Raw genomic sequence first — 17021 nt, forward strand, 5'->3', positions numbered from 1 at the left:
TCTGTTTACGGCCCATTCTTCTTTGATGGAAACACGTTAACGGTCAGCAGTATCTCGCTATGTTACAAAACTGGTTGTTTCTGAGGTTGCACGAAGACAACTTCATTTTTCAAAAGACGGTGCACCCCCTCACTAGTGTCACCAAGTGCGTAATTATCTGAATGAAACTCTACCGAATCATTGGATTGGTCGTCAAGGAGCTGGCGACTTAGCATGTCTCAGCTGGTCTCCTCGGTCACCGTATTTGACACCCTGTGACTTCTTCCTGTGGGATTTCATTAAAGACAACGTTAATGTACCACCACTCCCACAGAACCTGGAAGAGGTGAAGAACCGCATTCGTACTTCTATAACCTCAGTGACGACGGACATGCTTGCCCGAGTATGGGAGGAATTGTGATATTGTTCGTTTCGCTGATGGAAGACATATTGAACATCTGTAACATCTGTTATCTGAACTTGAGAGTTTCGTACATATGTGTGTTAAGTTTTATATTCGTATGTCATACAGTTTAATAAATACATGCATTCGAAATACGCATACTCTTTTTGAAACACGCTACAGAATAATGGACAGAAATGCCTTCCATTCATATTCGATGCATTACGGTACATAAAACATATATATATATATACTTCATTATGTACAGTTGCTTTACGAAGCACATAATTAATGGAAGATAGAAACGCCTTACGTCTTCCATTAATCATGCTCCAGTGAATCATTACGTACATTTGGTAACTTAGCAGAGTCACAGCGGCAATCTTCAGTCTTCGAGTCTAAGACTCGAAGACTGAAGTTTCAGGGCTTGGTTTGCACATCCCATGGCCCATGGTAGCCGTGGACTATTCCCATTGTCCATAATGTTTTTTTCTATAATTGATCCCGTGGCTCATGGCTTATCTTCAAGCTTCGGTTGCCTAGTTCCTACGTCTTGTTACCTAACACATTTTTCACAGAATGACGTTGAGATAGGACGATCGTGTTACCCAAATATTTGTGAAAATTCTGCTGTTGACACTAACTGTCAGAAGTTGATTAACACAAGGGCAAATGGAGCATTTCCATTTTCATAGAGCCGCCAAATCCTTCTAGAGTATATAAGCTATATAAAAATGCTATATATGTTTCCTGCTCTAGATTTTCAAATGTTAAACTAGAGGTTAGAACAAAATTTAAGACTCCGTATTTTAATTTTTCACATGTTTTCCTTCAACTATCAGAGACCGTTGCTGTTCACTTTCATTCTCAAACAATGACTTTCAGTAAAATCTCGATGAAAAGAAACTGATTTTTTAACTCTACGGTTGGGGCCCACCAGCGGCCGAGCGGTAAAATCGCTGAATACTGGTAGTTCGGTCCGAGGTTCGAATCCCGCGAACGGGCTGGCTGCATGGGCGTTTTCGTGGTTTTCCCCATGTGTAACGTGTATACGAGCCAGTTTCCCTTAGAAAGTCCTCCACGAAGGCATCCCTCATCTTAGGCAGATAGCCCTCGAGGCTTTGCCATAATCTCACACACACACATAACTCTACGGTTGTATTTTAGTATAAACAGTTTAAATGCATTTACTGTTATAATATCTGTAATTTAATAAGTTAATGCTTGTAGTAAAATTAATGGGAGTCTTTAAGTTCCTTCGCGTGCTTGCATAAATGTAAGGTCCTGGTTTAAAATGTTTAATGCAACATGTAATGTAAGGTCCTGGTTTAAAATGTTTAATGCAACATGGAATAAACTACAACGAAAACAAAGCTTACGCGAAAAACATACTTTTTATTAAAAGGACTTTTAATGAAAAATACCGAATTTTATGAAAAGATTTGCGTAATTCGCATCACTGACATCTATCATGTTGAAAATTTTCAATGCGAAGCCCAAGGCCCGATTTACAAAACTTGTGGCCTGGTGCAATATCTGCTACGGAGGCCCTCTAATATTTTGAACATAGTAGATGGCATTGATGCAAATTGCATTTCATATGAAGTACACGTCATGTAAAACATTTCGTGGAAAATAACCTTACAATTCAGCACTCTTTTTTCAAATTTATTTTACATAAAATATTACATGTCACCTTTTCACAAGTTTCGCTTTCATGATTTCCCTTTAATTTGTGTTGCATAAAATAAAACTTACATATTTTAACTCAGAATCTTGTTTTTTCTCCTCTTTTGGAGAAACTGGGGGGGGGGGGAAGCACAAGTTTCTGTAATTCTCATCGATTTTATTACAAGCCGTAGTTAAGTTACAGAAATATAACCAATTTAGGCAATTAAATTGTTTAGCAATTCCGTAATCAATTGCATGACTGAAATTGTAGCTGTTGCCCAAGGTTGGGAGCTTGACACGTGTTCGATACAATGGAATCAGCTGGCTGCATATTTGGCTTTCGTGGTTTTCCACATGTGTAAAGCGAAAATGAACCAAGTTTTCTTTTCCATGAAAGCCTATTTCTATATTCTAGTCGCTTACCAAAGTATACTTCCCCTTATGCAAAAAGCCTTCGTATGCATTGTTCTATTCAAATAACCTAATCGAAAATGAGAGACATAAACTTCTGGACATTTATACCTCTTAATCCTTGTAAATTGTAATTTAATACTAATGTATCATTTTAAATGAAAAATATTGTAGTTCTTTTTAATATTTTATTTTCGTAGTAATTAAATAACAATTAGTTCAAATAAAAATACTTCAGTAAGTTTACAAAAGTCGACGCCATTTCTTAGATTTTTCATTAGTAGAACTCTATTTCGTGGTCGGTCAAATCATGCTCAATACACGTTTCCCTGTTAAAAATGCCGATGTCTGTCTTTTTTGGGCAAAGAAGTAAATCGGTGACGAATTTTATTAAACTGGCTGTCTAAAACTAACTTCATAGTTTAAAAGTTAAAATGTTAAATTTTATTCTTTACTTAATTTGATTGCACAGGAAGTAATAAATTGTGTTGTGATATGTTTATAATTACATTTAAAATAACAAAAATTATCTACGTAGGGAACTGAACTATTCTGTTACATTTTTCTTAGAATTGTTATGTTTTGATTAAGCATAAGAATTGCCATAAAACCTTGAGTAACTTTTTTCAATTTTCATAGGTCGCCAGTTTGATAAGGATGGCAACAATGTTAATTGGTGGGAACCTGAAACTGACACCACATTCCGAGAGAGGGCACAATGTATCATTGACCAATATGGCAACTACTCTGTCGACGAAGTGGGACTTCAGGTAAGAATGGATAAAACACTATGCTGAAATCTCTGATTTATCGTTTTAGAAGAAATTCTTTAAAAGATCTGAGTTTCAAATAGTGTTTTCAAAAATTTTATAAATTATTCTTTTATCTTGCAATTCATGTTTTGTGAAGCTGGTTATATAAAAGAAATCTCACATATGTGTGTGATAAAAACAAATCTGGAAAAACTGATGCAGGAACACCGAGATGCAGTAACGTAGAAATACTGATTGCGCAACACTAGATGGCATATTAAAGAGGAAGAATTTTGATTGCGTAGAATACTAGTTCATAATGAATAGAAAACTTGGCAGTTGAGGCAGATTAAATTCCATTTTTATTTAAATTTATATTTGTGGCCACAGTTCACTTGGCTCTCTAATCATGCCTATTTCCAGAACATTTACACTTTTGACTACTGTTGTAATAGGAAGAGGGCGCAACGAAATGACGTTCAAGCAGCAACAGAAATACAAGAGAAATGCGCATTTATCCAATATGGCCGGCTGTTAAGAGAAAGGTTTCAGTTCTGAGAGTTAAGATTCTGAAATAACTACTTTATCAGCGTTACACAAGCTCTGTAGCATAGATTAATCTAGAAATGGCGCAGTCCAGATATGTCATTATTATTTTTAGAATAGAGAGAGGAAATACCCAAATTAAAAATGAGGAATTAATAAGCTATTACTAAATTAAATTATAAAGCTGATTTACATATTTTTATCTTACATATACACACAATATATATATATATATATATATAGTAATTACACTTAACAGGTAAAGAGGTGTTTTTACTCAATGGCTGACCTCCTTTTGACAAATTAATAGACAAAGAGTGATAACACAGCTTTCTCGCGTATATTTTTATTTCCAGTTCATTTGTTCTTTTATTAAAAGTTTATTTTGCCATTTTTTACTGACACTTCCGTTTTGATTTTGATTCGTATATTTTAAATTCTAACAAATGCAAAATTATTTTTATAATTTTAGTAACTGCAGTATCATTACTGTATACATTTTCGCTCAATATCTTTTGCCTGTTTAAATATAATTACTTTTACTTTACATTATATATATAGATATAATCAAGAGATAATAGTTAAGTTCTAACAGGCTAACAGGAATAACGCGAATCTAAAGCCAAACAAAACAAAATAAAATAATATAAAAGTAATATATCATACAATAAATGGTTGAACTCAAATTTTGTGGTCGTTTTCAAGGAGCAGCCAAAACAGTTTCAACATAGCCACGTTTTTGAATTATATCTGGAGTATTATATACACAATATATCAGACACATAAGCTGCATAAGCAAAGTTTAGGACTAAGATGTAGAAAACTGAAAGTTAAAAAAAAACAACAGTTTTTTTTCTCAGCCTTCAATATATAATGATCGTAAATCTAAGTAATGCTTGACATGTTTGTTTAACTGCTTTGTTCCTCTGTAGAACCCATTTTTTGAAATATTGTTCTAGTCTTACTGGTTATTGTTTTCGGAATTTCATCAATGCAATGACCTTTATATCTGTATTCAAAATAATGACCTTTATATCTATATGTACCAAATCTGGTAAATATGGGGAATGGTTGAAAATCATGATATTTTCCTCCGCTAAAAAATCTTGACAAGAATAGTTTGTTTTTGTTTCCTGCCGCAAACTTCAGGTTGGTAATATTGCACCAAATGTATGTCCTAAATATCTCTTACTAAAAAACAGATATAAAATAGATAGAATGCACAGTATTTAAACACAGCCTTAAAATGTATCTGAATAAAGTCATTCCACTTAACATATAATATATGTATGTTTGTAAATTCCTAGAATGGTGCAAAAACACGGCACCAAGAGCCACCAACTTTGAATTCACTTAATCATTCACTCGAACATGTGCACCTCGAAACTCGAATTTTGAATGTCGAATTTTTTTCCTACTTATTTCATATTTTGTACGAATTTAAATAATATTTGACTTATGAACTCAGCAATTTGAAAGCGAGCAGTAGGAGCACCGTTCGAAATAAAACATTTTTATCTCCGGTACTGTTGCCATTTTGGGAAAATGAAAGATATTTATCTTTCAATTTAAATCAACAAACTGTATTATATTTAAAAGTAATGTGTTGCCACTTCCCGAAATAATCTAATTATAAATATTAAATATTTTAAAGAATTTACACTACCTGAATTCACTAAAATCATTTTATGTTTTTTTCCCCCGTTTTATGGTAACTATTTTAGGTAGCTGGCAGCGCAAACGACTAGTCGAAAAATACTGTGATGATACATGCCTTAAATATTGTAGGAAGATTTGAAAGGCCCCTTGAAAATGGACCGTGAATCTATGTGAAAATCAGGCTTTGTGTATTATCACAGATTCGAGTTCTGTACTTCAAACCCATAGCTAAAGCGTGAAATTCCAATTCACGAAATATTTCGTAGATTTTTGTTTTGTGTTTCAACAAAAAATATTTTTTCTCACTGTTGTATTTCTGCGGAAGCTTACTTACTCTCATTCGACTGCCATTTCCCAAATCAAAAATACTTGGAATTTAACTTTTTTCTCATTCTCTTCTTACAGGTGAATGGCATCAACACGCAAGGTGAGAACATCGCTGACAATGGTGGCATCAAAGAGGCGTTTAGGGTAAGCAACCCCATTCTTTTTTCCAAGAAGAAATATAAACCCGTTCGCTAGATTATTTAAACCTATAACTCGCGAAGTATTTTGAAAAAAAAAAAAAAAGTGTATGTATACCATTCGAAAGTTATATGCCTATCGGAACCGGAAATTCTTTGTATATTCTGGAAATCCCCAGCATTCATTGTTCTCGCCATTGGAAAAGAGTGTTTAGTTATCGATGCGCATGAATATTTAATTTAGTAATACAAAATATCTTTCCGCTTCTGAAGGGAGGCTCCGGTACTTTTATTTCTAGAGAACAGAAATATTGTTTAACGTATTGGCAATCGAAATTATATTTTTCCGGTACACTACATTATATATACATAATAAATATATAAGTATAGCAGAAAATATATATAGCATAATAAATATAGCAGAAATTTGTGTTTTATTTGCTGTAATTTTGTGGTAATATATTTATACTGAGCTTATGAAATTTTTTTCATTAATTATTCATATGCCAATATACCCACCTGTGAAATATTTTAAGAGGTTATGTAATAACTCATTTAATTCCGATTAAAGCTTGAATGAAACTAATCATAAGCTTTTATTTAGTTCATTCATGCTGTTTGTCGCTATGGACGAAAGTTTATTACCGATTTTTAAACCAATTTCTAACCACTTTTGAATTCATATTTCATACACTCATTTTTTGTCGATGACAATACAATGTAGAGGAACGATTTTTTTTTTCTAAATTCGGTTTAGATTTCTTAAATTTAATATTTAAACTATTTTTCGCACACATCTTCGTTTAGCCAAAAAACTAAAACTATAAGATTTTTTTCTGTTTGCACCGTCGGGTAGTACCTGAAAAAAAAAAAATCTCAAGTGAATTTTGTATCAAATTCTTAACTTAATTTCTTATTTTTTGATAGATTTTCCAAAATCACTCAATTGTTTCGATCGTTTGATATAATAGAATCGTTGTGAGTTAGAGATTGATTTTTCATTGTTGAAACACTATTTTCCAACTGAATAATTGGATTGGCAACATCTCTTTAACACTGAAAAAGATGAAAATAATATAAATTACAAAAGTTTATAAAATAAGCTTTTATTTAAAATTCATAAAAGTCTGCGAGAGATTAAATAATTCTGTTTACAAAATTTATTTATATTTTTATATTCCGAATAATAAAAATACTATCTCCCAAATAACGAATTGCACTCTTCCTCGCGCTTTTATTATTTGTGATATGAAATTGTAGATGAATTTTGTAAATAGAATTAGTTAATCTCTTGTTCCTATGAAACTATATGATAAAATAATTTAACGGGTTTTGGATAAGGGCTTATTTTTAAAAAAAAAAAAACTTTTTTTTTTACTTATTTTTAAAATAATGTACGAAGACAATATTGTGTCAAAACGAAGCGAAGATGCTAGATTTTCACGGCCCCCGTTATCGTTAAGTTTAAATTACTCGTATATAGTAGTTTGTGGCTGCCATATCTCCGCGACTGATTTTAATATGGCATCAAAAGCCTCTTCTTTATCAAAAGATTTCGACCACGTGAATTCGGAAAGCTAAGACTCGGGATGATGTCGAGCTTTGCTTCTTCGCTTTTTGTTTCGCCATTAAAACACAGCCGCATAATCTTTTCACATTTTGAGTGTGAGCACTCGCTGCTGGTTCAGCAAAATTAAATGTGTGATTAACAGTTAAATGGCTGTAACCAGGCATTTCAAGCTCGTCTGTTTTACAGGCTCACCACTATTCTGAATACATTGTCGATCCTTCCACTACGTGGTCTTTAATCGTTGATGTCAGTGTGCTTGCTTTCCTCATTTGGAATATGAACAAGAAAACACTCCCCACATTCACGGCATAACCCTCTGAATAGCCACTATTGTGGAAATGCCCTGCCAGTGTTGTTTTTTCGCCGCACGAACAAACGCTGGTCAATTTCGACAATTTTCCAAGGTCATCTATTCGTTTTTTAGATTAACTTTAACTTGTAGTAACTGTAACTTTAACTCTTTCATGTAACTTTAATGCAACTAAGGCGACACCCGTCATCCATCTCCGTATTAGACGTGAGGGCCGGTCATGTCCACTGACACCTCTTAGAACCATGGAGAAAAAATAACTTAACTTCTTACTTCCTATCTCAGAATGAGAATCAGAATCGTCAATTTCTATAATAGTCCAAACTTCAAAAGAGTTTTAACTAATAAATCAAGTAGGCCACTGGCCGCTCGTAAACTTTAAGTTAATTCAAGGGTGCATGGGCACCGCGCCTGAAGGCAAAAAATGGTCGTGGTGGAGAAAGCCTCGAGGTCAAGCATTCTGTTTCTGCATCCAAGTTTGGAAAAAGTCATCGCACTAGTTACTGAAATTCTCTCTGTAGATAGTCGAAGATCCTTCGCCGGAGCCAATCACGTGGGAGGTCACCCTCCCAAGAACTGACCCCGCGAGATGCTGCTTGAAAACAGATGAGCTGTTATGTGAAATAAGAGAAATTTTTGAAAATGAAATAAGTCCAGTTAATTTCTGCATGCGTAATGGGAAAAATAAACATCTAGTCTTCATTTTCTGCGATCTGGACTAGGCACATGGCTGCTTTGAATCCTGCTGTTAATTTTTCGAGGGTAGTCTTTTCTTTTTTGATATTGTCGATATGCTGAATAATAGTTCCTAGGAATTTTTGAACATTTTCATCTCGGAGCCAAGCGACTGCTTCGTTGAATTCTTCTGGAATAGCTTTACTTGATTGAGCTTTCTCACTGTAGAGGCTTCTTGCGGGTTTTTCTTTAGGTTTTTCGGATGAACTAAGTTGAGGGAAATCATCTGCTTTAGAGATAGTCATCTTTGGTTTCTGTACTGGTTTCTTCTCGAATTTTTACTTTCTACCTCCATGCTTAGAACAAATTTAAATAAACTCAGCTTGCTACACAGCGGGTGCCTCAAATCTACAGCGCAGAATATGGAGGTAAGAAAGGAAGAAGTGGCCAAACCGGCACAAAGAAGTGAAGCACTGCTTCGAAGCTTCGGTCACCAGATGGGGTGTTTTTTGTTTACATTCCGAAGCTCACTTGACAGTGCTCTGATAGTATTTCGACACACGACAGTTCCATATAAATCGAAAAACGGAACACTTTTACATGAAAGAAACATTCATAGTGCGATGGATAATAGCAATTTCTATAGTTTAGTGACATTTACGCGAAAATCACATCTTGGTTATTTTTCGTTAACTAACAACAGCGAGTTTGATTATGAATTTGTTTTATAAAATTCTAAGCTGTTGAACTACAAAAATATATATTTTAGCAAAAATTTGATGCTTAAAGAATGTACTTTTAAAATTGTATACATCTTTGGATACCCTTGATAGAGTATTCGCTACTTTTATTTTATGTTCCAAACGCCAAAATGTTTTACAAAAAATCAATTTTTTTCACATACATATATAATTGTAACATGTACTTTTTAAAAATTTTTAGAGGAGAGGCTTTATTGTTGCTCATAACTCATCATTTATTTTATATATATTATTTTACATTTATTAAACTCATCATTTTATTTTTATATATCTGAAAAATAATCACCTTGGGCTTACACGTTTTACTTAGTTATTATTATTTATTATATTATTATTATTTATTATATTATCAGAGAATTATTAACCTGTGTAAAATCGATAAAAGAGGTATTGAGTGCTCTGTCAGGTTATATTTACTAGATTTGAATTTGATGATGAATGTACCCTAAAACGTATTTTAAGTCAAAAGTTTGAAACTTGATGGCTAAATGTAAATATAAAATTATGCATGTTAAAATATTTGTAATTAGGCACATAGGTCAGGTAAAGTTTTTATTAAATAGAATAAGGCATGAAAGGGCTATCTGCCTAAAGGGAGAGATGCCAACGTGGAGGAATTTTGAAGAAAAACTTCCTTTTGATTGGGTATTAAAAATAATGCATATAATTTTCATTCAAATTATATTTATACATATTTCTTATGTAAAACTTTCCGGTATGTGTTAAATTAGTGTAAATTACTTTACTCGAAAAATGTAGTGAATGCACAGAAATCAAAGATTTGCACATGCCTGAAATGAAAAATATGAAATATGTATGGGTATTTATGCATGTGCTTGCAAAAAGCATGTATCTGCCTTTAATAAAATACGTAAATATTTATTAAATTATTTATAAATGTATTTTAAATGAAGGATTTATTCATTCATAAAAAAATGAAAGTTACTGTGAAGAAATCTAATTATTAAATAATGTATCTAAATTTATAATGATTATAAATATTATCTAAATATATAATAAACTTAGCATTGAATTGTAAACATAAATTGAAATCCTGTTGATGAATACGTTATAAAATTATTTAATCAAGAATTGTTCGTACTGGAAAGCAATCTGTTAAAAGGTATTGTAAAGCAAATTCTATGAGATGCATACTTAAGTAATAAAGAAGAGTTTTGGAATATGTATTGTTGAAATTAAGTGTAAAAAATCTGATAAGTATAATTAAAAGAATTATTCCCCTTACATTATATAATAACTTAGCTGATGATGATGTTGTATCTATGACAAAGGTGCAATTATATAGCTTCGAAGCTGTCAAAGACAGCTTTTGCGACCTCGGCAGCTCTATCAGTATAAAGTAGGTCCACTGGGTTTTCAATGCCGGTGTTAAGCAGTCTGGCCTGGATTGCTGGGCGGCTGAAGATGTGATGGGGAGACAGTGGGATGTCATCTGGGCAATGAGGACAAATGTTGGTGTAACTACGCTGTCCGTCTGCAAAAATCCTCAGCCATTTTCAGTGATTTGTCCTAAGTCTTGTTATGATAGTCGATATGGCTCTGTCACAGTTCAATTCCGGGATTGAGTTTTCTTTAACTTGACCGATTAGTTTTTGGCTGGCAACTGCATTGGCATCAACGAGGGTTAGGCAGATGGATGGCTGAGGAGAATCACGGGATGCCTTTGCAAGCTCATCGGCCTTCTCATTGCCAAAAATATTTACATGAGCCGGTATCCATTGTAAGATGCAGGATCTTTGCGCAGCAATGATTTTGTTTGTGAGCTCAATGATCTGATGACTGAGTTGACATTTGCCCTTCTGGATCGCTTGCAATGCTGATCTGCAGTCAGAGAAGACGGTGATGCCCTTATTGCACAATTTCTATAAATTGTTACAAATAACTCAGTTACATGTTTTAAATAATAATTTTTTAAAAAATCCTTATCTTATTCTCTTTCAGAAATATTCAGAGAAAGTTAAGTACTATTTAAGGTATTTCGCTATTAAAATAAAAGATGCTCTAATTTGAAATGGACCGAATAGAGCTTTAATTTTAAATTAACTTATATTTTTCAATTTAAAAGATGCTTCAGAAGCTAAAACATCATGTCATATTTGAGAAAGTATTTTAGGAAGAAGCTCTATAAATAGAAAGAAATAATGCATGATTTTAATATTAATAATACAATAAACTTTGATCTTAATTTTTGTAATCCTTAACCGAATAAAATCGACTTACCTTAATGTTTTTTTTCTAATGTAATTAACGAAAACTTGTGAAAATATTTCATTCAAATTAAACCAATCTGAGCAAACTGTTCTGTGAAAAGTATAGCATTTAATTCTATTCAGAATGAAATGTTGTTTAAAAATGTATTCTTTTCATATATTTAGGACTCTGAAGTACTGTAGAAAAAGAAAATATATACTTTTATATGTATATTTACGATGTAATTACAAAATATTAACATCCGATCGTGTCAAAACCCATTGAACTTAATGGTAAATTACCCAATGTTTTGGTCACCACGTAGGGATCGCCAGTGCTTCAGAGCAGGGTATAGGGAAAACCGGTTAAGGCTACTCCATCTTACACCATTTACGAAGTAATTAAGAAATACTTACATCCGATCGTGTCAAAATCCATTGATCTTAATGATAAGGCACTGAATGTTTTGGTCACCATGAAGGGATCGCCAGTGCTTCAAAGCAGTGTATGGGGGGAGGGAACTGGCTAGGGCCTTTCCTTCTTACTTTCTACCTCCATGGTTCGACCCTATAAGCGATCTTCCCTCGGGTTCTGGATTAAAGTTCAAAATTATTGTTCTCCCAGAGTGTTACTGCCATGACAAAATACCAAGTCAAGGGGGTAGTCCTTTAGGTTGTCGAAGTAAATCTAGCGAACAAATATCTCGCATAAAATTGTTCCAGTCAATCGTGATATTTTTTCAGGTTCTGCCGTGTTTATCGCACCACTTCAGCGACGTTAGTTCCTCTGCCCAACAAAGAAACGCAGCGCTGTATTTTAGAACCAATAAACTAGTTGTCGTATCGAATGCTCTTTTTTTTTTTTTTTTTTTTTTTTTTCCCTTACAGTTTTTCACATTGCACCTTCATGTACTTCATTTCATGCCCGTTTTACGCATATTCCATTGCGGAGTAATATATCCTTTTCCTGGATAAACGATACGGCATCGTCCTCACTTTTCGGTAAATTAAAAATTGTTATCCTTTGTTTACAATGTTTAAACTAAAAAAAAAAAAAAAAAAAAAAACTCTGAAATTTTTCAGATTTTAAATTACGTCCTAAGGTGCGTTTTTTTAACGTTTTGAGTGTTACCTTTATTTATTAAATATCATGTTCTTTGCACTTACACCATAAAATTTAGTTCAAGAGCAATATCGCAAAATAATGTTAAATTAAGCATATCTTTAGAATTTCCGATATACACAGTCTCGCGAGCTGGAGATAAAAGTATTTTTTTTCTATATAACGTCGCCATTTCTCGCTTTTAAAGCATTGAGTTTGTAAATCAAAAATTCGTTAAAGTTTTACAAAATATAAAATCTATAATAAAACAAATTCCAAATTTGGGATTTCAGATGCCCATATTCGCAGTAGGATTTCGTCATTCAAAATTCGATGGCTCTATGTACCATTGTTTTATCACAATGCGAGAAATAGACAATCATTTATGCAGATTTTTCATTATTTAATTTCTTCAAATATAATGCAGAACTCTAACATTTTGTGGCAACAGTTTGAAAAGTGAACCGACGTTTATGAGTCCGACGCAAAATGCCAAAACGAAAGCAATAGTCCTTCGGGACTGAAATCCCTTTGAACTAAAAAAAAAAAAAAAAAAAAAAATCTGAAATGTTTCAGATTTTAAATTACGTCCAAAGGGGCGTTTTTTAACATTTTGTGTGTTACCTTTCTTTATTAAATATCATGTTCCTCGCACTTAAACCATAAGATCCAGTGCAACAGCAATATCGCAAAATAGTTTTAAAACGAGCATATCTTTAGAATTTCCGATACAGAGACTCACGCGCTGGAGATAAAAATGTTTTTTTCTGCACAACGTTGCCATTGCTCACTTTGAAATCCTTGAGTTTGTTAATCAAAAATTAGTCAAAATTTTAAAAAATAGGAAATCGATCATAAAACAAATTTCAAATTTCAAATTTGGTCTTCCACATGCTCATATTCGTTGGAGGATTACGTTATTCAAAATTCGATGACTCTATGTACCGTTGTTTTATCACAATACGAGAAATATACATACATTTATGCAGATTTTTCATTATTTAATTTCTTCAAATATAATGCAGGACTCTAACATTTTATGGCAACAGTTTGAAAAGTGAACCGACATTTATCCGTCCGACGCAAAATGCCAAAACGAAACTAATAGTCCTTCGGGATTCAAATCCCTTTGGACTAAAAAGAGTATTACGATATCACGCGGCTCCTTAAATTCGCGAAATTACCATTCTTTCACAATTTGTCGGTTTGTAAAACTATGAATTATCCCGGAGGGTAAGTTTTGAATAAGAGTTTATTTCTTTATAAAAACGTTTTTTTACATACTTTTAAAATAATGTGTAAAAGCATTATTTTATCAAAACGAAGAAAGCTTAAATGAATGCAGTTATGTAGCTAATGAGGTTAATTTTATACCATACCTGTAGCACGCCTTAGAACATATTACATAGTATCACAAATGTATCATACGTAAACGGAGTCAATAATGTACATTCTGTCACACAACTCCGCCTCATATGTTTTGTCATGTGGTTGTCTCTTGAAAATGTTTCTAACTGAATGTTTTAGTGACATGATATTTAAATGTCAATTACATTGCACGCACAATAAGCAAGATTAGTTGATATAATAAGAATAATTGCTGAAGAAGTTACTTCTAATGTAAGCTTCAGTTTCGTAAATATGGCTCTTTTTTTACTTTTAGGCATATCTCCACTGGATTAAAGATCACGGTGCCGAAGATCATTTGCCGGGCATCAAGTATTCCCCAACGCAGTTGTTCTGGATTAGTGCTGCTAACGTAGAGTATCTCATTAACTCTTTATAAAATATGTACATGAAACAGCATGCTTTTATGAAATCAACAGAAAGAGATTGTTTTCTTTTTTATTAATACTTTTAAGTTCTCCAACTATTGGATAACTAGAGACTGAAACAGAACGCTTTTAAAGGGCTTTTTTAAGAATTTTAAGATTAGGACTTCCAAATACTTTGGATGAATTTTTTTGTTGTTATTTATATCGGTTCTTTGAAAATAACATTAGATCAAGTTCATGAATTTTATCAAAGCCTGGACCCTGGGATTATTTAATCATTTAATTATTCGAATTTTTAAATGCGGAAGTTATTAAGTAATATTATGCAAAACAACGTACATTGTCTTATCATATTTCCTCTGATATTTTTCTTCTAGAACTTTAGAGCTAGCTTCTGAAAATTTAAAATTTCCCCCTTTTTCAGTGCGTACAGAGAAGAGCTACAGTAAATTTTAAAATGGATTCGCCCACTGAGTACTAAGCCGAGTAAGGGGTTGGGTATATAAATATATATATATATATATACACCCAACCCCTTACTCGGCTTAGTACTTACCTGGTATTTCTCACAATTGTTGGTTGTAGTTATATACTGCCCATTACAGAAGTGTTTTAAATGACGAAAATATTCATGTTTTGGTGTAATGTCAAATTAAAAAAAAATAATTAATTTTCGACAAATAGCAAATCTAACTTTTAATGCGGTCTCCCGTTTCTTATATTTGGGAAAGTCGTATACTCGTTATGAAAAAATAAAATTGTAAGAAGTTTGACCCCGGAATGACAAAAATTAACCAGGATATTTAATTTCAAAATTTGAAATTTATGATGTCATTTTCAGCTTGCCTTGATCGGTTATTGAAGTTAGAATAATACGAGGAAATAAGATTAAATGAAGGGAAGCAAAAATATGTATAACATAATAATAAGTCCTACAAGAAAATTATGTGTTGTTTGTTTACAACATATTTTTTTTAATTACAGAATGTCAAAATATGAATATTTTTGTCATTTAAAACTAATGGGAAGAGTATTTATACCTCCAACGTGCGAAAATAAAGGTCAGGTAAAACGTTTATGGGCAGATTGAATAATGTATTTGTTTCATTTGCTTTACAATAATGCTCAAGATAAATTATCTTTTATAATGTTCTTTATAATTATTTTGTATTTTACAGTAAATGTATAAAGTTCTTTCATTTCCTTGATAAATAAATAATTACGTTTAGCCACGGAAATCGTTCCAGTTAGTCGTAGAAAATCAGTGAAATTAAGCGTTGCAATTTCATTTGGAACCGTGTATTAGAAGTACTTTGAGATTATACGAGGTTAGGTCATGAGCTATGACAAAATATTTTGCTATAATATGATGCAAAAGTATAACATTTATGTCACTTTTGTCAAACTATAAATTGCAGGTTTCTTGTAAATACCTTATAAACTTTGTCATAAGTATTATTCTTTGCTGTAAGGTAATAAAATTCGGTTCAGGAAATTACCTCTGAGACCCATAAGTTTGGAAGAAATTATAGTGAATGAAAAATTACGAAGTCGTATCCAATACAAATATAATTAACTTTTTGTATGTATATGCTGATTAAAACTAAAAACTGACGAATAGGAGTGCGTTTAAACATCATTTAGTAATATTCTTAGTATAGTCACATTAGATATTTATGGTTTCTTGCATTTACTGTATGAGAATTATCAGCATCCTTTCCTATTAAGCATCTTGAACCTAAAATAATAGTAACCTTACGCAGGCTAAATGTGTTCCGTTCGTGAAGTTCGGAAATACCCCAAATTAATGCTTCGGCAGATGTACGATTTTTATTAAATTACCGCCATAATTTATTTAATCAGCTTTCGTGTTTTTAAAGTTTAAATGTGGTTTCCATGCGCCGTATACGACGTGATAATTTTTCTTGAAAAATATGATTTATAGAAGTATATTGAGTCTCTTTAAACAAAAACTATCACTGTGCAGAATTTATATGGGATTTTAAAGTTGTAAGATTCCCAATAGTGTACTTCTCGGCTACTGTAGAAAGTGACGAATCTTAAGAACTAATTTTCGAATAATCGCTTAAGTTCGTGTAACAAGAAACAACAAGGAGGTGAGGGTAACTAACCCTTTATTATTCCAATAAGATTTAACAAAACTCGTCTTGGAGTGTACAATCAAAGTCGACACTTGACAAAATTAAACTAAAGATTAACTAAAGAACTATAGCCGAAGCTATCAAGATTCTAATCGAGTTGGCCCCTTAACTTTATTTGACTACGAAGCTTATCAAGGGCCTGAGTACGGTCGAACGTAATAACAGCTTTGAGAGAGAGAGTAGCCAAAAGGTAGACGGGCGTAGATCAGAAACTGATTCTCTCTGTAAGTAGACTTTGCGGTTTAAATACCGCTCCTCCTCATTAAGTATTCAGAAAGATTCCAAACTACGTTCTGGCCGGAAGTAGTAAGTTGAAGTTAAGAATTTGACAGGAAAGGAACTTTAACTTAAAATTTAACTGTTAATAAAATTAACATAATCCTTACATAGTATTTACTTTGAAATTAATAACTTTTTCTTAAAAACGCTTATTATGTATTACGGTAAACAAACAGTTAATATAACTGATAGTTTTCATTTAACAGCTTATTGTTACGCAAAATGCAAAGATTCAAACATAAGCATTCTGTCACATGAACTAAAATGGTACCTTGCAAAAAGAACGGTTCAC

The 17021-nt window shown here is 32.6% G+C and overlaps 1 protein-coding gene across 1 annotated transcript in view; it reads left to right on the plus strand.

Moving 5' to 3' along the window:
- The window catches only part of LOC118184979 (neprilysin-2-like), a 225052-nt gene that overhangs the window by 187604 nt on the left and 20427 nt on the right, over positions 1–17021 (plus strand). The window contains exons 17-19 of the mRNA XM_085821590.1: positions 3104–3234; positions 5827–5892; positions 14177–14272. Coding sequence (XP_085677716.1) covers positions 3104–3234; positions 5827–5892; positions 14177–14272 — 293 coding nt within the window. The remainder of the gene's footprint in view (positions 1–3103; positions 3235–5826; positions 5893–14176; positions 14273–17021) is intronic.

This window comes from Stegodyphus dumicola, chromosome 8 (genome assembly GCF_044657685.1).
Source record: "Stegodyphus dumicola isolate Sdum_Otavi_A_Nest chromosome 8, ASM4465768v1".
In the NCBI taxonomy this organism is placed as follows: Eukaryota; Metazoa; Arthropoda; class Arachnida; order Araneae; family Eresidae; genus Stegodyphus; species Stegodyphus dumicola.